The sequence below is a fragment of the Tiliqua scincoides genome, chromosome 1 (assembly GCF_035046505.1).
Source record: "Tiliqua scincoides isolate rTilSci1 chromosome 1, rTilSci1.hap2, whole genome shotgun sequence".
NCBI classification, from domain to species: Eukaryota; Metazoa; Chordata; class Lepidosauria; order Squamata; family Scincidae; genus Tiliqua; species Tiliqua scincoides.
The window spans coordinates 136744145-136766895 of record NC_089821.1 but is presented as its reverse complement, the minus strand read 5'-3'; the positions used below and the strand labels follow the sequence as shown (position 1 = coordinate 136766895).

General features: G+C 43.1%; 1 protein-coding gene across 2 annotated transcripts in view; it reads right to left on the bottom strand.

Annotated features, from left to right (window-relative positions):
- Window positions 1-22751, bottom strand: part of SUPT3H (SPT3 homolog, SAGA and STAGA complex component) — a 337879-nt gene that overhangs the window by 39272 nt on the left and 275856 nt on the right. For both annotated transcript variants that reach the window (XM_066637648.1, XM_066637730.1), the window contains 2 exons: window positions 22543-22728; window positions 20867-20977 (listed from right to left, as the gene is read on the bottom strand). In XM_066637648.1, the coding sequence (XP_066493745.1) occupies window positions 20867-20977; window positions 22543-22728 (297 nt within the window). The remainder of the gene's footprint in view (window positions 1-20866; window positions 20978-22542; window positions 22729-22751) is intronic.

The following is a 22751-nucleotide window of genomic DNA, read 5'->3' as shown; positions in this document are numbered from 1 at the left end:
TGGCAACCTGAGGCATTTATTGCCATTCATTTTAGCTGGGGGCGTGGTGGTGGTTTTTAAGATGGGCTACTACCACCTCTTGGCAGGGGCAGTGCTGACTGGGGGGATGAAGTCAGGGTTGGTGACCACCATATTGGTATCCAAGATGAGATGATGGTTCAACTACAAGTCCTTGATAGTGTATGGTGGAGGGAGGTGACTGGTCTGGTCCTCTAGGTTGCATCTACATTTCATAGCCTCAAGGGTTGCTTAGCTTGGAGAGGTGGGCTTGGAGATGAGGCTAGCTTACCCTTTGAAGGGTAGGGGATTGGGGCCATGGCATTGATGGAGCTCTTCCAAAAGGGGGGGAGGGATTCACCCAGGTTGAGAGGTAAATGAATGGTTGAATAGAAGAAAGCCCACATGGCTTTTGGGTAAAAACAGTAGTCTCACTGCTACCAAGCTATTGCCCCATATCTTTATTGGGTGCAGGGGCAATGAAACATTTATGTGACCAAACACGGGTAGTTACTACAGTTAACTACATTACTATTTCATTATTAAAAATTTTTAAACGTGTTTTTGAGAGCTGGTATACCACAATAGCTAGAACTGCAAATCAGGACATCTCCAGTTTCAATGTTTCTTCTGCCATGTACTCACTAGATCAGTGATGGCGAACCTTTTAGAGAGCAAGTGCCCAAACTGCAACCCAAAACCCACTTATTTATTGCAAAGTGCCAACACAGCAATTTAACCTGAATACTGAGGCTTTAGTTTAGAAAAAACAACTCATACATTAACATCTTTTACCTACTATTACTTGTAATCCATAATGAACTTTTCCTCTAGAACAGGGATGCCCAAACACCGGCCCTGGGGCCACTTGCTGCCCTCAAGGACTCCCAATCCGCCCCCAGTCTCCACTAAGCCTCTGGCCCTCCGGAGACTTGCTGGAGCCCAAGCTGGCCCGACACAACCGCTCTCAGCATGACGGCCAACTGTTCAACCTCCTGTGTGAGCTGTGGGACGAGGGCTCCCTCCACTGCTTGCTGTTTACATCTGTGATGCAGCAGCGGCAGAGAAGGAAAGGCCAGTCTTGCTTTGTGCAAGGCCTTGAGTTATTGCAAGACCTTCATTCATTCATATAAATTCAATCTCTAATATATTCATTTATATAAATTTATTCAAATTTGAAATGTAAATTACGGTAATTATTTTTTCCCCCGGCCCCCGACACAGTGTCAGAGAGATGATGTGGCCCTCCTGCCAAAATGTTTGGACACCCCTGCTCTAGAAATTTGTCCAATCCCCTCTTAAAGGCATCTAGGCAAGTTGTCATCACTGCTTCCTGTGGCAAAGAGTTCCACAAACTAATTACATGCTGGGTAAAGAAATATTGGCAGGGAGGAGGTGGCTGCAAGACCTTGCTACTGCTCATTTTCTCAAACATGAGAATATTTTTTTTTAAAAGCCCCACCCACAGAAGTGGGCTCTAAGGCTGCAATCCTAGCCACTCTTTCCTGGGAGTAAGCCTCATTGACTCTAATGGGGCTTACTTCTGAGTAGATATGCACAGGAGTGCACTCCAAGGCTGCAATCCCAGCCACACTTTCCTGGGAGTAAACCTCATCGACTCTAATGGGGCTTACTTCTGAGTAAGGACTTGTCTCAGCCTCTGCTGTGGAGGAAAGCCTCTCCCGGTGCTCAATGTGGAGCTGTTCTCAGGAAAGGCGGGCTGCAAAGGCTGCAAGGTTTGTCTTGCAATGGTTGAGGAGGCCAGGCTGGAGGAGGGCACTCACGATTGGCTGGTGTTCAGTCAGTGAACTGCCCTGAGCCATTTGGGAGAAAAACATTTGGGACCTTAGCTGAGCAGAGCGGGCAAAATTCAAAAGGAAAAGAAAACATGGAGCAGGTGGGGCGGCAACTGAGCAATGGGAGAGGAGGGCAGTGAGCTCAGCAGGCGGAGGGAAGCAGCCCGCCCTCCCCAACACACGGAGGCTCAGAAAAAGCCTCCATTTTATTTAAAGTGGCATGCGCGGGGGGGAACCGCAGCTTCAGTGCCCCTCTCCAGGCTGCCTTGCTCAGCGCCTAGGGCTTTTGCCCCGTCTGCCCCATGCCCAGGCCTGCCAGTGGGCACGCATGCCCACAGACAGGGCTCTGATTGCCCCTCTGGCATGCGTGCCATAGGTTTGCCACCACTGCACTAGATGGTCTTGAAACACTTCTCTCTCAGTCAGACTTAGCTCCACAGCTGCAATATGGATTTAACACTACTCTCAGGGTTGTTTAAAACACCAAAATATAGATGTGAAGCACTTTGCAGAAACCACTCAGAAAGCATTATACAAATGCGAAGTATTATAAAAACTGGAAGCTGCAGTCTCTTTTTAAACATTGGCTGCAGTGTAACGTATTGAGTCAAGATTCTACTCAAACTTAGGCAATTATGTCAGCGTACATCATCTTCCCAACCCTAGTTCCCTGTTCAGAAGCCTCTGAAAAGCTACTGCCAAGTCTGGGGAAACACTTGCTCTTCCTTTCTAGATTCTGATAATTCTGCCCCCATCCCGGCAACCCCTCTGCATCACATCCCACACCACTGACAAGAGTCCCCTGCCTTTGGCAGTGGCTTTTGGGTGGCTTCAGATGAGAGAAGTAGGTTACGAAGGTGGCTGCACAGCTGCATGAGCATAAGACAGGAAGTAACCAGTGTGCCTTGGACAGCTGTGCAAAAATATAAATAAAACAAAAAATGGATCACTGTTCAACTCCTGAAACCCAATGCAACTTTAGGAGTGGAATCTAACAAAGTTAAAAAAAAACAAAAAACTACAAGTTAAGGCAGGGTGGGGGAATACAGTTTATTGGGCATCCAGAATTGGCATTTGGATCTCAGTCTTAAAGCACAAATACTCTGTTCCGATAAACGTCAGGCTACCTTTATAACAGCTTACACATATAAAAATTGTCTGGATTTGTGTCTAAACAACATATACTGTAAACAACAGATACGGAGACACTAGCAGATCTTGGAATTCATATGCTTCCATTACATTAAATCCAGAGTACCCTACAGCTGCATATTTTAATATACATAATTCCATACCCAAATAATAAAATATATTAGTTTTCCAAATTAGGCATTTATGACCTAATTTAGAAGCATATTATATCTTTATTTCATTTAATAGAGCCATTTTGATAAAACATAAAACCAGGGAAAATAAGGTAACAGGCTCTGTTGGGGCACTTTTTTTAAGGGTAATAAAATAACATACTTTATAACATTTCAAAACAATGTACAGTATTAAAATTGATATTAAAAAGTTGCCTGGCTGCTTTTATTTTATTTTTCCATTATGCAAAGCTTTGGTAGGTACTGGGTTAGAATTAATTCAGTTTAATTTGGTGAAACCTGGAAATGAGCCAATGACATCCAAAAATGAGTGTTTATATTCCTATAATAAAGGAAACTTGTTCAGTGTGATTTTTCACAATGCACAAGTTCTAGTGCAAGTATTTCTGCATTGATGTATACAAATGATATACTATGTTATCTACAATTGCTTGACAGTGTATCTATCTGATTCTACTGCACAATAGTAAACTGATAACGGAAGCTGAAGTAGCCACTGTAATCATAAATGGTAATTTGGTTTAGTCTTTAGCCATTAAAATGTTCAACCATAGTTTATTTTTTTCACAAATATTATCTCTTTTTTGTTCAATTTTCTGTATTTTAATAGAGGCAATCATTGCAGCTATTTGTACTCCAAATATTTTCAGTATATTTAATAGTCATCTCAAGCAAATATTTTCACAGCTGTACAAGAGCATAAAGAAAAAAAGTCACAAAAATATGTGCATCAGCATTTCTCTGAAATGAAGCATGGTGTTAAAACTGTGACAACTGCTTATATAACATAGAAACCAATACAAATGCATTCTTTCAGGTTAGGCAGCAGTGCCAAAGAGACATAAGAAGAATTGGGTTAGATCCGAATTTTTCACACTGCAGAGATCTGTGCTCTTGGAAGGAACCCTCACAGAAGCGCAACTTTCTTTCCAATCATAGAAGGAGCTCCTGGCCATGGTGCTTTGCAGCATAATAAATTAGGATCCAACCCAGTATCAGGCATTATAAAGTATGGTATATATGATATTTGAAGGAATTACCAATTTGAAGCTACAGTCTAGAAAAGAGTGGAGGTGAGCCTTGAAGATCATGGGCTCCAGAATCACAATTATTAGCTGAGAACAGAGCTTGGAATCACTATCACAATGGTATGGTTATAAGAAGGAAGCTTAATCTGTAGGTAGCTACTGCCATTTCAAGGGTGGGTTGTTTTCCTCCTAACTCTTGCTTTATCTGCATTATTAAGTGCATCTAAATAGGACGCTACTACACAGGGCGAGGGGATACTCTTGATGCTGCTTGTCACTTCTATTTTTGTTAAAGGGCAAGAGGACTGGTCTCCAGCTATAGTGGCATAGTGCAGAAGAGTACTGCTGATTATAGAAGTAAACAACACAAAATGCACCAAGTGTAATGCAACCCACCAGCTACACACAGTGGTGGCACACTGGAAACTCAATAAATTCCTTGCTTTTGCTGCCTGTTTGGGGTACCAACTAAAGAAGGTTGTCCATAATATATGTAGTGTTGCCTGTCTACAGCTTGGTGGATTGTAAGTTGTACAGATTTATTGCAAATATTTTATACATGATACCTGCGTATGTAAGGAAGACACAATAAATGACAATGCAAATGTTCCTGTACATACCAGGACAGAATCCTGACACTCGAATGGACCAGTGCAAATCCTTTGCGCCAGCCTGAGGTGCTGCACAGTGCCATAAAGCACTTTTGTGCCACTGTTCAAGGAGGGAGGCTGGTATGAGACCAAAAGTGCTGGTGGACCGGTAAACTGCTGGTAAACTGCGCCAGCTGAGATAGGTTGGTGTGGGGGCTTGGGGAGGGCAGGAAGAGAGCTTCCTGGAAGGGGGAATGAATTCCCCTTGTCCTGGGCTGACACAGGGGCTGTCCTGCAGCTGCCCACAGGCAGCCCAAATTCCGCTCTGGACAGAGGACAGGCCAACTGGCCTCCTCAATCTAGCACAAGTTAGGATTGGGCTGCCTGTCTATTATCAAGGGGTTGCTTGATCTTTATACTAAGCCACTAAGTAAGGCCTTGTATTCTCAAGAATAAGCTGCTGACATAGGATCCTAAACAAGCAAGGAACTGTTATAGGCCACTGCTATACACTGGACTAGTCATTACATATGAAAATCTACCAACTGAAAACCGAGGATCTAAAAGTGACTATAATCATTCAAATAACATGTGGTACATGCATGTCTATGTAGACTAGAGTCTTACTATAGAGATAATATTGTTACATATTGTTACAAGCACCAATACAGCCCAAGAAATAAAGCACACACACTTAAATGGACCGCCATTCCCGCACCCCACAAGCACAACTCTGATTGTGTTTGGTCAACTGGGCCAGAGGTTCTCAGGGGATCAGAGGCTGGCTGTGGGCTGGACAGAGGCACTCTGTGGGCCACTTCTAGCCCCCCAGGCCGGGAATTGAAGACCCCTGCTATATGATATAGGACCAGGCTACTTTGATGGCTTCCTTCCATACCAATCTGCCCAGGTGTTAAGATCAACCACAGAGACTATACTACACTGAAGTACTACTCCAAGTGGGGTGGGAGAATGCACAGGTGACCTTTTCAGAGGTGGGACCCTGTTTATCTACTGCTATCTTCCAGATAGGTACACCTGACACGGTAATTAAGGTTTCCAAAATGTAGAAGGTGAAACTTCCTGGAAGATGAGCATCAGCACCCTCAACTCTGAATATTATTTAGTCAGTTCTTGAGTCAGAGCCTTCATAATGAAACACGTCGATTACCAACAGAGACTGCTGGGAGCTACAACTAAGTTGAACTACAACAAAGTTAAACAGCATGTTTAATGACCAATAAAATACCAGAAACCTAACTCAAAATAATACATCATTGTGTCAGACAATCTTAAGTAATGCATTTTTTGGTCTATCACATTAGAAATATGAAACCACTGAAATGATTACAAAAACTAGTGAACTTTCAAAATAATTGTCAAGTTGTCTATCTTTTCCAAGGACACTTCACACAACCCCTCCCCCCAACGTTAAAATAAGATCCCAATCCTATGCATGTCTACTCAGAAGTACATCCCATTATAGTCATGGGACTTACTCCCAGGAAAGTGTGGATAGAATTGCAGCCTAAGGTTACAATCCTATACACACTTTCCTGGGAGAAAGCCTATTGAACACAATTGAACTTACTTCTGAGTAGAAATACATAGGATTGTGCTTGTAAGGCTAAAAAAAAATTTTTTTTTCCCTGAATAGAGCACAAAAGTGATTCAGATGAAATTTTTAAATATTTCTACATTTTTTTTTGTCCAGAGATTTAGTATTGTGCTTGAAATAAAGTGGCAGACAAGCTGATTCCTCTCATTCAAAACCCCTTCCTAAAGGGTTTGATGTTAAGTTGGTGAGGACCAGCAGTAGGAATGTGTCTTTATCCACAGGCAGCCAAAAATGTACCATCTCATCTTGGAGTAATTTATCCAATAAGATGATTTAGGGGACAGTTCAGTGGCAGCACTTTTGGAAGGCAAAAGCAGAAGCGAAGGAATATAAATCAAAGGTGACTGGCAGGTAAAGGATATATGCAGCAATCAGCCAAACCATGTGCACACTGGCACAAATTCAACAAGATCATTTATAAAAATTTTAAGTCAGGAATACACAAAAGGGGGTCTGGTGCTAACTAAATCCACAGATAGATTACACGCCACTGAAATAAACACTTCCAGATGCTGGTGCACAAAAACCTTTCACAGAAAGAAATGTTTTCTTTCATAAATTTGAAGGGAGGAACCTTGGGTAAAGGGGAGAGGAAAACAAGGGCTCCACACTGAGCCCTGACTTCCTACTGCTTTTACAGAATTGGTCATTTTTTCCAAATACAAAGTGAAACATACAAAAAGACAATATCCTGAAAGGCATTGCTAACTAGGTAACCTTTTCATATAGTCAGGCTTTGGTATCAAGATGAGGACCTAGGGGTATTTAATGAAGCACTTAAAAGTGAACTAAAAGTGAAGTGCAGCTTCAAGAACTACAACTCAAGCACGAACCAAAATTTCACTCTGAAAGAAAACAGAATTTCACAAAAATTCCCTCTACCTATTTATAAAAAGGACACACATTTGATGACAAATTCCTAAATTATGCAAGTTGCCAGCATTTGAAGAAGAAAAAAAAACTTGTCACATGCTGTTAAGGTAAAGCTGCCTTGTGCTACAATGCTCAACCAGTTTTCACTAATAAAAAGCCCTCAACATTTAGGTTCCTTTTCAAGTTAATACAGATAGCTTTCAAGAGAGGGAAAGTTCATTAGGTGCTCATCAACCATGCACTTCAGAAGCTGGTTCATATGCTTTGCTGAAGATGCTTTTTTCCAGCATGGATGTCATCCAGCGTGACAAATATGGATGTCAGGTGCAACACCTTACGCTACTCCATTAGCCAGATGCCCTCAGCACTCTTCCTCCTACCACAACTAGCTTCCAAATGTCTGATCAGATCTACTCCTTACTTAGAACTCTCCAAATTTGTTTCAAGTAGAGAATACCAAATATGCTCAGATAAATATCCAAAAGCTATAACAGAACTAAATGGGAACCTTCTGGATATTTCTGGACTCTAGTGTAGGGGAAGTCAGCTCTTATTTTTATGCCAGCCATTTGCAGAGCATGCAATATCTTTTAAGCCTCAAACCAAGTCCTTCCAACATCAATGGAATTACCAGGGTTGCATCTATCACTGCCTGATTAGGACACTGTTAGAATTCAAAGAGGATATATGCACTAAAATGTGTGAATCATTGTTCTAAGGGAGTGTTCTTCAACCTCCAAATTGCTGAGATCTGCCCTCAGGCCCAAGCCTGCAACATGGGACACACCTTTAAAAGCCCAAAGGCAAGAGGGGCAGGAGGGTGGGTCATGGTTCCTTCTCTCACCCAATAGCAGCCAATTACCGGACACTGCTACTGTGGTGGTCTACCCATTCCCTTCCTTCCAGGATACAATCCACCTGAAGTTATGAACCAACTTTGGGCCCCAAACAGCTATTTAAGACCTCCATTCTAAGGGAACAGTCAACGGAGGCAGTACCAACAAACACTGCCCTAACGGTCAGAGAAATAAGAAATATTAGTAATAGGGTCATTGCCCTAAGTCAGAGAAATAAGCATCAGAGGGTACAGGTGCTCATCTAATTTGATTGTTAGGGTTACTGAGAGCCCAATCCTATCCACGCTGTGGTACAACAGTGCCAAAATGGCCACCACTGTATCCAGGGAAGCAACTAGAGGTTCACTACTGCAAATTACCAACTGAGGGCCCAATCCTATGGTCTGCACGGCACCTCCGCGGCGTGGACCACAGTCGTAAATGTGCTGTAAGGCACGTTTGCGGGGCTTACCACCGGAGGTGGCTCAGCTCCGGCTGGCACTGAGCCACCGCCCGGTGGGCGCCCACGTTCTGCAGTTCGGCAGTGCCTGCCACCGCCGGGCTGTGGAACGGCAAACGGGGTGGGGATGGGGGCATTCTGGGGAGGGGGAGGCCGGCGTGACACAGGGAGGGGGGCATGCCAGAGGCGTGCCTAGGGGCGGGTGGGAGGACCCGTGGAGCTCCGCTCCGCAGGATCCTCGGCGTTTGTGGAGGCTGTGTGCCTTACATGAGCACCTTTACTTTAGCGGTGCCCTTTGGGTGCCGCTAAAGAGAGTAGCCCCATTGCGGGGCTGCCTCCCTTACCTGGGGGAAGGGGACGAATGTCCCCTACTCCAGAGGTGCCTCCCACAGTAACGCGGGAGGTGCTCGATGCAGCGGCAGCCCTCATGGGCAGCTCAGGATTGGGCTGCTCAGGATTGGGCTGCCCCTTTGGATTGGGCTGTGAATCTTCCTAACACTTTTCATGGGTGGCCTTATGTAGTACACATTACAGTAGCCTAAACTGGAGATGACCAGAGCACAGATACCTGTAGCTAGATATCCCCAGAAAAAAACCACAGGTGCCAAATGAGCAAGAGACTCGAGGAAAAGAAGTGGATTGAGAAGCAGAATGTGAATCTGTTCACTGAGGGGGGGAAACAATCCCATCAAGCACAGGTTGAACCCCATTTCCCAAACTCATAGCATATCCAACTAACTGCATATCAATCTTGTTTGGATTAAGCTTCTGTCTGTTTTCCCCTGTCCAGGCTGACCTGTAGTGTGGATCAGAGGGCTTCCATTTGACAGTGTTTGTGGCGCTGCGGAGAGACATGCCTTCAGTCTTCCAGAAATGACAGACTGACCTGTAGTCAGCTGCAATAAATGTGGTTCATAACATTTCATGAGGGCTCGATGCCTCCCAGGGAAGTGTTGAAGAGGGTGTGGGCATGAGGGACCAGGGAGGTGTGTTCCCACCCAGGTGTGCTCACACCATATGGTACAAAGAAAAATGTGGGAGACAATGAGGAGAGCCCAGGGCCAGTGGCCCTGTGGCTTCGACAGCACAGAATGCTCAGATAGGATTGTACGATAGGGACCACCAGGGACTGCCAAGCGCACACAACCTCCAACCATGCATGAGTGAGGCACTGGCAGTTTCCCACGGCATAGCAGGCCTGCCAACTCCAACGTACAGCCAGCTTGGCATCTCTGGAATACAGGACGGGTGTGCTACGATACGATAGGAAGGAAAGAATTGGGAGACAATCATGACAAGGGCCAAGGCCAGTGGGCCTCCTTCTGCCAGCAGCACAGGCAGTCAGAAAGGGTTGCACATAGACCTGTCCTGAAGAGGCTGTCTTGCTACGTGCACACACTGCATTTGTTGCGGTTCCTCATGGAACAGCAGGCCCAGTCCAACATACAGCCAGCCTGGCGTCTCTGAAATACAGGAGGGATGCGCTACGATACAATAGTAAGGGAAGGGTCGGTGAGGGGATGAGACAATCATGCTGAGGGCCCAAGGCTAGTGGGCTTGCCATTCCACAGTACCGAGCAGTCTGAGGGCGGCACAGTATGGACTACCAAAGGCTGTCAAGTGCACACAACCTCCATCTGTGCATATATGCTACACTGGTGCTGGTTCCTCACGGCACAGCAGGCTAGGTCCAATATACAGCCAGCCTGGTGCTTCTGGGATACAGGAGGGGTGTGCTCCAAAACCACCTAGAGAAGGCAGTTAGAAACCCTCTGAAGGGACAGTGAACAACAAACCCCTGGAAAGAGGAGAGGGTAGTGCGATGCTGACCATCCACAAGGGAATTCCAAGGAGGGGTTTGAGAAAGGCAATGGTGGCAGGCTCAGCTTGCCACAAGGACACAGGCAGCAGATCATCCTTTCTGGAAAGACAGGAGGGGTGTCAGGTTCTCCCTGCCCTTACCAGGGGGCAGCTGTGCCCTCGGGTTCAGCCAGGGCCCTCCTTGTAACTATACACTTGGATCATATAGACCCTGGCACAGTGAACCAGACCCACATGGTGACAGCCAGGTGAGATTCGCACGATGTGGGGCTGCTGTCCTAGAAGAGAGTTTGGAAAACAGTGACTACAGCGGGCAGAGAGAATGATGGTGACTGTGGCTGTCACCAGCTTCTCCACCACAGCAGAGCCCAATGGAGGAGAGGGGGCAGAGACCCGGGATGCTCCCCCCCGCACAAGTCACCCACTACCACAATGCAACGAAGAGGAAGCAGTCAGACATGGGTGACACTATGGCCAGAGTAGAACATAATTTTGCTTACTGAAGAACACAACCACTGACTTGTCCTCAGGCAAACTTCTCTGCACTGCACTTCAGGAAAACAATCTTCTCCAGGAGACCAGTGCCCAGCCTGCTGTGGTGAGGCCTCATCACCAGGCCACCTTCACTGATACCTGCTTGAGGGGTAGAGCTGGTAGGAACCAGGAAAAGGCTCAGTGCAACAGCGCTGAGTAGGCAGAACTCCCGGCAGTGACTTTTCCAGAACTCTAACACTTGGATGTATGGCACTTGGCACTTTGCTTGACCAGGTCACTACAGAGATGTACCTCACACTCAAAACTGTGCCGGAGCGGGTGGCAGGATTCTCAGCATTGTCAACCTCTGGGTGCTCATGCAGAGAGGAAGAAGAGAATATGCAGGTTCTCTTTCAGGGAGCTTGAACCTCAGTGGTGGTCAAAGACTGCGGAGATCTCTTCAGAATATTTGGAATAACCAGGCCACAGAACTACTAGAGTTTGGAGACCACTTTCTCCCTCACTTTCACCTTCCTCTTGGTTGCTAATCTTGCACAGCCACTGAATATTTTATTTTTAATATGTTAGACTAAAAATATATTATTTTTAATATATTAGTCATGGTATGTGACTGCAATTGGGGAAATGTTACACATCTGTACTTTTAACAGGCTGCTATGTATATGCTTTTAACAATGATAGTAAATGGGTAAACTTACCCATTACTTACTCATAGGTAAATGTGGGTAGGAGTGCAGCCTAGGATTGTTACAAATTTTCCTGCTTGATGATGTCACTGACATCACTGCCAGTGGGTCCTGACGGATTGTCATTCTAAAAAGTGGGTCCCGGTGCTAAAAGTTTGAGAACCATTGTTCTAGTGGATACATTTAATTCAGTGATAGGATAAAATAATGGCCATGACAAATGGCCAAGACAAAGAGTGTCTTACTGTAGGCATTTGAACTCTAAATTTAAATACTAAATGTTGAAGAATCAAAAAATGCAACAGGGAACTTCTGGTTTGTAATATTTATGGCTTTAAATACTCCATTTACAATCACATTCCTATACTTTGATCTATAAATAATAAATTCTGGTTTTAGAAGATTGCAAGAATTCATAAAAAATACTATGGCAATGTCCTATTTACAATGGATACATCAAAAACAGAAAAATGTAGTCAGGCATTCAGATAACTGTTGAATGTACTCAAAGGAAATCATATGTCATCTACTCAGAAGACCTACCCATGCTAAAAAGCACATACATAATACTTGGATAGACAACGAGAATGCAAGACTGAACTTAGCCACTCTGTGAGGGCATTGAATGGAACTCTAACTTTTTATAAGTTTGAGTACCATTTCTACGCTGATCACAACAGTCACCAAAAAATTGGGTAATTTTAAAATTGTGACAGTTTCTGACACAATGTTGTTTCAGATTTAAAGCAACAATAAATCAGGAAAGGCAGCTGCACTGAAGTCTATAGCATTTAAAGCGGTGGTGTTAAATAAATGAGAAGTTATAATGTGATTCTTGAACCAGAATTACATGAATTCAAATAAAGACTAGACTACATTCTACAACTGGTTGTCCCAGAATATTTCCCACTGTGCCAAGGCCAAACATTCTCTAGCAGCCCAATCCTATCCCCCCTCCCCCCCCAGTGCAGCTGCATCAACTCTACTATAGAATGTGTTAAACAAATAAAATAAGCTGTTTTTTATTTAACTTATTAATGACAATTGCCATCATTATCAAATAAAGTCAGTGACAATTAAATAATAACGGGAAAAAAGGGATCCGGGTAAAATGAAATTTACAGCAAGTTGCCTAGATTCCTAGCACCAAGATTCCTTAGCACCACTAAGCATACTGGAGGCAATGCCATATTATATGTACTTAGGAAAATCGGTTCAGTTGTTATTTAACTATAAAATGTTACCAGCGGAGGTGCTTTGACTATTCTCTCAAGTATGAAATGGAATTTGTGTACTTAGGTGGCTAGAGAAATTCACAAAGTGGCCTTGAACAAGACAAACAAAGCTCACAGAAAGATAATCTTGACCCACTCCCGCTCAAATTATTTCTCATAGTATTTTCCTTCTCTGGGGATTCTGCCAGTGGAGAACCTTAAAATAAGTTGTGAGTTGCAGTATCTATTATCCTTTTCCTCCTTTCCATTTAACCCATCAGCCCCCTAGGCAAGGATTATGACAGTATGTTTTCCTAGTGAAAGTGGAAAGTGAAATTTATTCAGCTTCAGTTCTTTTTAGGGAAGCTCAGAAATATTTTCTTACTTAAGCCATTTCTGCCCAACGTTGCAAATATGCAACAGGGACCAAAAGTGTATACCTGTGAGCTGGGCAAAAATGGGTTAAAAAGACCTTCCAATATATATGTTTAAATGCCTTGACTTAAGTACAGTCCTTTCAGATTCCTGCTTAATTTAAACACAGGCAAAATTAAGAAGGAGTGCATTGTAACACAACTGGCCCAATCCAAGGGCAGGCATCCACATATTCATGTAAGTTTTCTTCACATGCAGGTGTTCCAGATAGATTCCACACTGATTTTGAAGAACAATTTGGAGACTGATGCTAAGAGGCAACTGTAGCTGCTTCTACACACACTATCTTCCACCATTTCAAAGTAAACTTTAGAATTTGGTGTAGGACAGTTTACAACTTATGCACACACTAAATTTTTCCAGCTGCAGAGGCTAAAGATTAGAGGAATGTAGCATCATGGGTTTTCAGACTGCTCTCCTCCACTAAACACTGTAATGCAACACACTCCAGCATGTAAACAACTTACCTTGCTGGATTCTTGTAAAGTCTGGTTTTGTTTTAGACAGTAAAAAAACTGAATTTTTCGTTAGTGTAGAATATTAAAACATGAATTGGCAACATTTGTGCTAGCTACTGCACATCTCAAAAAGGTCTATCATAAAGGAACAAACTGTTTTGAACTTCTTATAGTTTTACATGAACAAGATAATGGTCACCACATGAAGGCTGCTTTTAATTGCCTACCATGGTGACAGACTTCACATGCTAAGAAATCTGCCTGTACTGGCTTACTCTGTGGCTTGGGTTATTGCTCTCCTTAATTTTGAGGTCATTCAAAGGTAGAATAGAGACAATAATCTGATGTGGAGAAACAGTACACTTGACCCCCTCCAACCCAAGAACCCAAGGCTGCAACACAGCAGCCATGAAACAGCAGCCATGCAATGGCTGCAACATGTGCAACAACCCTGAAATTTCCTATTCTGTATTACATCCTGTATTAAATGGCAATGAAATTTCACCTTTAGGCAAATTGCCAAAAAGAAAAATACTTTCGAGCGCAGAAGTCTATATATTTCCTTTAAAAATTTCCATTCCATAGCAACAAGTTATTCCCAGTTGAGAATGCCAGCTTATTTTTCATTTAGAAGATTATTTTTCATTTAGTTAGAGACACACTTTTTGACCTACTGCCAGAACAGCTCCACCTGAGGTGGTCAATAATCTCTCAGAAACTTACAGTCTATCATATTTTAATGCTATAGTATAAAACACCACTGTCTTTTGAATGTCTGTATTTTCAGCACAAGGGAATTAATCTTAAATCAGAAGCACATATGAGGGGAGACTGGACAAAAAACCCCAGAAAATGAAAATTATGCAAGTTTACAATCCACTTTAAATGAACACTGGGAAACTAGAATAAGTTATAAATTAACATAGTACTCTAAAACTACAGTTGCCTGCAAATATAAGTTCTACTGAATAACCATATTGCTCTGAAAATGAATTAAAATAGATATGTGCATTACAAAATGTCAGTCAAGATACCTTTTTGAGAATCTTCAAGAAGGGAGACAATTTATGTTAAGGTTTAGATTGACAGAATTAATAAACAAAACTGCCATATATTCTTAAAATGGAAACTACGGTTTTACACTCTTTCATCAAATTTTTGAGCAAAGATAAAGAACATTAAAAAGCCACATTGACAGAATGTCCACCTGATAGTTGGAAAGGTCAAACAGTAGCAGGAAATCTGTGCGGCGGAACAACCTTTCCGAGTTCCTCATTTTCAAATGATTTTAGCCCCATCAGTTAATCAAGAGACAAATTTTCAGATTAACCCCTTATTTGAGCCATGCTTGCAAAAACACACAAGCAAACAACACTCTGTATTTATTTATTTTTAAAAAATCATACCCTGCCCTATGTCCAAAGATTCAAAATATTCAAAGCAGGTCCAAAATCTCCTGGAACCTAAGGAAGCACTCCAAATGCTTCCACCACCTCATGTGGCACTGTTGCCATTACCCCCTGGATTTGAGAATGACAGCAGCAACAGAGGTGAACACAAAGGACACAGGAAAGAGGTGGGCTAGAGCACAGTCCATCACTCTCTTTTCCCTCACACTTTCTATTCCCATCGTCCCTTTCAAATCTAGAGAGCTGAAGTAGCAGCAGAAACGGGTGGATATCGAGCATCATCCACAAATCCACTGCCTGAGCTGATCGACTCATTGGAGAGAGCAATCCTGAATATGCCAGAAACACAAGGAACCAGATGGGACTCTGGATTCATAAAACCAGAGAACCTATAATGTACTACCAATGGCCATGAGAGAACTGTGCCTCAACCTACTGCAGACACCCAAGCATAAGTCAACTTCACAGAGGGCAGGTTTTGAGCCCAAAACCATGGAATTTTCTATGACCCCCCCCCAAATAAGTCGGGGGTAAAACGTAGGTGGGTATCTGACTATAATTCTGGGACCCCCAATGATACCAAAAAATGCAGGTCCTCAGGTCCCTATATTAAAATTCTGTACTACTGTTTGTAGATGGCAGGCTCCAAGACCCCGCAGCTGCCTGCCTGCCTGCTTGACTGACCTGCTGGCTGGTTGCGAAGCATCTCCCTGCAGGAGGGAGCTTTTGGGAGAAGCAAAGAGGAAAGCACGGCTAGCCAGAGCACGAAATTCTGCAGAGTGAACTTTGCTGGCATCCGAGGGAAGGCAGGAAGAAAGGAAAGAAGGAAAGAGGAAGCAAGGGGAATTTTTTCAAACTGTACTTGTACAATGTTTGTACATGGCAAGCTCTAAGACCCAGCAGCAGCTTTCCTGCCTGCCTGACCAACTGCTGGCTGGCTAGTTGCAAAGTTTCTCCTTGCAGGAAGGAGCTAATGAGAGAGGTAAGGCATGGCCAGCCAGAGTGTGAAATTGCCAGGAGAAGCTCATGTCTGCTAGTCCTCTGGGCTCCTCCTGGCCCCTGAACTGCCCTGACCCCTGAATGACCCACAGATAGGACAAGGAGACGATCTATGCCTGATTTTTGGGTAAAAATTTCTCACTTTATAGGCTATTATCTAATGTAGTACCCATGAACAGAGGACTCTGTAGGATGAGGTTCAACATAACCTTGATTTCTCCATCAACCCAAGGTAGAGCACATCAGCTGACACAAAAGAAGCAACTGTTGGGAATAATGGGTCTTGCATACCTGCTATGTACTAATTCAACCCCCATCTCTGTCCAAGCAAGTTACCTGTGCTCCACTGGATTGAGTTTGATGTATGTATGATTCACTTATGATCAAACTCTTGTTATTTTGTTGTAACTGCAGAATAGCAGAAATGGACTCTTTGGGGCCTTACTGTAGGTCTGCGGTTTTCAAACTCTCTGGGAGTTTGAGAAGCGCAGTAAGTTCTTGCAAGGGAGGGGAGGGAAACAGCGGGGGGTGTGGGAAGGCAGCGACGCGATCCCCAGGATCCAGCCGCTCAGGGAGGCTGAAGGGACTGGGATGCACTCATCAGTCCCTGCAGCATCGTCCTGGGGGTGTGGGGAGCCCTGCGCGAGCGCCTGCAGGGCTCCCCAGCTGGTTCAAAATGAAAGTAGAGCAATCGTGCTCCACTTCCAAAAAACCGGAAGGGGAGTGCGATCGCTCTACTTTCACTGTGAACCAGCTGGGGATCCCTGCAGGCGCTCACGCAGGGCTCCCCACACCCCAGGAAGGCTGCTGCAGGGACTGGTGAGTACATCCCAGTCCCTGCAGCCCCGTTAGCTGGATCCCCAGGATCACATCGCTGCCTTCCCCCTGCCCCCACCCCTTAAGGCGGGCAGAGGCCAGGGCCCTCAGGCTGGGGCATCGCAACACCCCAATCTGAATACCACTGCTGTAGCCCAAAGGCTTATATTGAAGCACTGGAAAGATAATTCCCCCCTCCGCATATTCCTCAATGGACTGAGACCTTTTAACTCTATCAATATTGGAACATAGGGTTTACCTATGGATATATTTTTGAACATTTGGAAGACTTTCTAAGAAATTTATGCATATATTGCTTACATGTTTTGTAATCTATATGTATTTTACAAATAATAAATATGCATCCTTTTCTGGTTTTATTTTTTGATTTTGTTTTCTTATTCTGTTATTCTTTTAAAATTTCATTTACAAACAGCAGAGAAGGGGGGAAAAATCTTGTTGCAAGAAATAATTGCCATTTTACTCATTAAGCATAAAGATGCACTTCATAAGATTTCTTAGCATTATCTTCCTAGCACTAAATTTAATTCATGTAATGAATTATGGTTTTGTTATAATAATTGCAAAGAATATGATTAAGTACTGTTCATATTTAATTGCTATGAAACTACCATATTTCTCGCTACATAAGACGCACTTCCCCCCCCAAAAGTGGGGGGAAAAGTGTGTGCGTCTTATGGAGCGAATACTGAAAAAAAAAAACCTCCGCCCCCGGCCCCGCTCCCTGCCTGCTCTGCTCTGCTCGCCTTCCCAGGAAAGTATGGGTGGGATGGCAGTCTTGCTGAGCAAGCCCCTAGAGCAGGGGTGCTCATTATGTCGATTGAGAGCTACCAGTCGATCTCGAGGCAAAATGAGTCAATCGCAGGCTTCTCTCCCGTCCAAGCATCCCTAGGAGTGAGCCCCTGGCAGGCTTGTGAGCCCAGGGAGGGAGCCTAGGGAGTGAGTCCAGGGAGCCCAGGGAGTGAGCACCTGACGGTTCTGTGTGGTTCTGTGTGCAAGGGGTTTTGCACTGGTCTTGCTGTGATGTCTATACAGAGATCTTCCCTCCCCCACACCTTTCCCCTGCTTTTGCACTGGTATGTATGGAGATCTGCGCCCCCCCCCCCACTTCCATCTGTTGGTTCTGTGTGCAAGGGGTTTTGCACTGGTCTTGCTGTGATGTCTATACAGAGATCTTCCCTTCCCCACACCTTTCCCCTGCTTTTGCACTGGTATGTATGGATGATGAGTTCTTGGGGTTTCCAGAAAACTAGAGTACTCAAACCTTTAAGTTTCTCCATTTGTTAATGACTGTGATAATGGTTCTTAATGCCACTGTTGACTGCTGTTCACTTTACATGGTTCAAATGTTATTCTGTTATAGTTTATTAAATATTTTATTACACTATTTGGTTCAGAATATTTTTTCCCTTGTTTTCCTCCTCTAAAACCTAGGTGCGTCTTATGGTCAGGTGCATCTTATGGAGCGAAAAATACGGTATACTATTCTCCCTGTGTGTATGTGAGCATCCAAATTCATTTCCAGAGAGAAAATTATATACCTACAAAGTTCATGTGCTTACTACCAGCCTCAAACTTACTAGTCTAGACAATTCCAGTAAGAGAGGACAATTGCTGATTTCCACCTTGGTGTGTGCGCTTCACCTTCTGCCGTTCAGGAACAGGAGGGAATGAGGAGAAAGATTCCGAGATGGATACACTGGGCAAGAAAAGGTCAAGCAACAGAGAAGGAATCTAGCAGCATCTAAGAATCTAAGCAGAATCTAAGGCTGCAATCCTAACCACACTTTCCTGAGAGTAAGCCCCATTGAACAAAATATGACAATTCTGAGTAGACCTGGTTAGGATTGTGCCCTTAGTGTTTCATGGTTATGAGATGTAGATAGATGGGCTGCAGCAGGACCTGATGTCTAGAAATCACTATGGGGTGTTGGGGAAAGGAAATTGGAGCAACCTGGGTCTTATAGAAGCCAAAAGATAAGGTGAGCTATAAAAGTTGTTGTTGTTGATCCCGTAGGACTTGGCTAGACAGAAATATTATTGTGAAGAAGATACTACTGCTTCTGAGTCTGCCTTCAAAGAACAATGATTCAAGTTTTTCCTGCAGTACTCAAGCTGCATGATCACTTTAAGCAAACACTACAGTTATCACTGACAAGTCGAACTGCCAAGAGAAGAATTCTTTCCTGCTCTCTCACCCCATTCTCCTGTAATATTTTTCAAGAGTGTATACTTTCAGTGGCTTCTTTATATTGTTCTAATCCAGTGATCCATGGTGGGAAAGTGATATGGACCCTCTGTTGAAATGAATGCAGACTGCTAGTGTAGGAGTTCAATTCTTGGTGCTCTGCATTAGGCCAGTGAGTTTCAACTGGTGTGCTGTGGGAGTTTGGGGGAGGGTCACACATTAGTAAGGCCACTGGGAGATGCGAGCCCCTAGCTGGCAGCTCGGTGTGCCTTAACAATTGTAAAAAAGCTGATGGTGTGCCTTGATAACTTAGAACCTTCTCAGTGTGCCATGAGCTGAAAAAGATTGAAAATCACTGCTTTAGGCTATTTATTGTTTCATATGTTACTGATGATCCAATTCCCATATACAGTTTTATAAAAACTACTTTCAGATTTTCAGGAAACATTTTGAAAATTTGATTGTCAAGTGTACTTCAAAAAGTGTGGGTGGGAACAGACAACAGATATAAAAAGGGTCCTGCTGGATCATAACAAGAGCCCATCTAGTTCAGCGCCACCTGCTCATTGGTGGTCAGCCAGATACTCCCAGGAAGGCCACATGCAAGGCATGAAAGGTCATGATCCTCAAAAGTTGTTTACCGCCACTAAATCCTTTCAGTTTTCAGAAGCACTGTTTAGCCACCACAGCTTATAGCTTCTGATCTAATCTCCATGAATTTGTCTAATCCCTTTTTAAAGTCATCTAAACCAGTACACATTACAGTATCTTGTGGCAGCAAATTCTATTCTGTAAAGTACTACATTATTTTGTTTGACCTGAAACTGATGCCAACCTATTTCAGAGGGTGATCACAAGTTCTACTATTATGAAAATGGATAAAAACGTGTCTGTATGCACTTAGTAACATTTTATTGCTTTTTAAAATTTACCAATCAATCCTGATTTTTTAAAAAAAGCTCAGTTGTTTTGGTAAACCTCATTCACTTGAAACAATTTCAGTGCTTCAAACCTTCACAAGTAATGAGAGTAGGAGCAGGTCTCAAGCTCTCTCACTAGTTCTTCACAATGGTATCTACCACTACAGTCATTACCTTCCATGCAGAGAGTAAGGGCATGAGAGAACACAAACTTGAAATATGCTCCCATTTTCACTGTAGCTGGGAACAGGACGGAGGCAGAGAAAGGAAAAGAAGGGTATAATCTGATTGATTCATCTTATTATGTAATCCACTTTGTGAACTACTCTGATTGAAAAGATGAATATAAGTATTCTTAATACTAATAGTTCTCTTATATTAAAATTGTACATGCACCTTAGATTTGTCTTTAAGAGTCAGTCTTAAAACTCTATTCTTTATTAAAGAAATATACTTTTTTAATGCAAATTTGGCTAATTTCAAATCTTTCTGAGCTTCTGAATCTGTGACTTCAGAGATAAATACCGGAAAGAAGCAAAATTTGGCATACAACTAATTGTACAACATTCGCTCTTCACAAAATTGCAATAAAAATGTTTCTAAATAAGACACACATTTACAATTCTGCAGAACCAGAAATATTCAAAACAAAAAGAATTTACAATTAAAAAGAAATATTTACCAAAAAAAAATAAAATTCTTTCCAATATGGGACAGAAAATACTGTTTATTTCCCAAAAGAATTATGCCATTTTATAAAGAAAAATTATAGCTGCCACAAATTGCTCCCAACAATTCCAAATCTTCTTCATTTGACCACTTAAAAATCAAAGTTCTTTAACATTATAAATATAGCTTCTTATAACTCTGTTATTACATACCGTGTATGGGGAAAGGGGGCCAATCTTGTGGCTATAGCGTCGAATGGCCTCTCTGATGTGGGCAGGCTGAATGGCATCGCTCTGAGCCTCTGCACCGCAAGCTGCAGTGCTCTGCAACAGAAAAACACATACGCTGCAACAAAATCAAAAGCACATAACAGGCATATAGTGCATTAATTAAGAAAATAAAACTCTACAAAATGGACTGGTTTCTTTATCCTGGGGACACAATGCTTGCCACATTCTCCATATTAAAAAACAAATCCCAAGCCCAAACAAATCAAAGGTGGCTTTTATATGACCTCTTCTTAATGGATCAAGAAAACATTACCATATTTGCTCCTAGTTTTCCATCTAACATTTTAGCACAGAAGATTAAATGTCCAAATCCAAATGATAAGTACTTCAGCACTGGAGAGCCACAGAATGACTGTTGCTAAAAGCAATAGAGAATGCCATTGCTATAGCTTCCAGCAGTTTAAAAAGGTGGGCTGGTTGCTTCTGGAACTGCTGAAGCTCCTAGAATGAGATGCAGCAAGGTGATACCACCCATGCTTCCTTCTTTACTCCAATGGTTTTTCAGGAAGTTCAACAAGCTTCAGTAGGGTGGAAGGTACCTCAACCAGCATATGTCACATCAGTGGTACCCTGTGGACGCCACCCACCTAGTTCTGATCATTGTCTCAAAAAAGCTATCCTAGTGCTTGAAAAAAGTGCAAAAAGGGAAAACTAAAATGGTCAGGGAGTTGTGGCACCAGGCCACAGATTGTGTCTGTTGTCTTGTGTGCTCCCTGGGGCATTTGGTGGGCCACTATGAGATACAGGAAGCTGGACTAGATGGGCTTTTGGCCTGATCCAGCAGGGCTCTTCTTATGTTCTAAGAAAGGCTAAAGAATTTGGGACTTACTATTTTAGAAAAAAACCAAGAGTAAGAAGAAACATGATAAAGGTTTATAAAATTACACATTACGTGGACAAAGAGAATAGAGAGAAGTTTCTTTTCTCTTTTCTTATCACACCAGAACAGGAGGTCATACATTGAAACAGACTGGCAGAAGAGACAGGATGGACAAGAGAAATTACTTCTTCACACAACACATAATTAAAGCATGGAAGCTGGTGTCAGTCACTAGTTTAGTGGCTTTAGAAAGGAATTAAGACAAATTCTTGGCAGATGGCTATTTGAAACCACCAAGTACATATGCAGTATTCCTCTGAATACCAGCTGCTGAGTAGCAACAGAGGGAGAGGCTATCTGTCCACGTAGCCTGTTTCTGGACTTCCCAGAAGCATCTGGTTGCTCCCTGTGGAAAATGGGATGCCGGGCAAGATGGATATTCTGACTCAGCAGGGCTCCTTTTGTAATCCTCAGAGCAGCCCTAAAACTTGTAGGAAAAGTCCAGTTAATTCTTTTTCCTGGTCAGACCCAGACCAAAGCCCTTCTGGAGCTGGGAGCAAGATCAAGTGCTGCCAGCACTGCCTTTCCCAATATAACATTTCCAAAGGGGCTCTCATTTTCTCACGGTACTAGTGACAAAACAAAGTTTTCCAATTACAAGCAGAAATATTTATTTTTCTTGTCTACTGTTCCCAAACGTAAGTCTATGCCATCCCAAAAGCTTCACAGAATGAAGGTATTACAATACTTGACCCCTGTACTGCCACCTTAGACCTACTTTTTTCCTCTTTTGTTGCTTGACTTTGGTGGAATCTTGTCCAATATTGCCATTCCCAATGGTTCCAGGCTGAGTTTTCCCAAGATGCTGTGGGCCTGGTGCTGGAGGAGTGGACATTTGTGGTGGGATACTTTCAGGAGAGTCTGGACTGGTCTTCATAGCTGCAGTCTGTCCCAAAACATGCATCTAAAAACAAAACAAAAAATCAC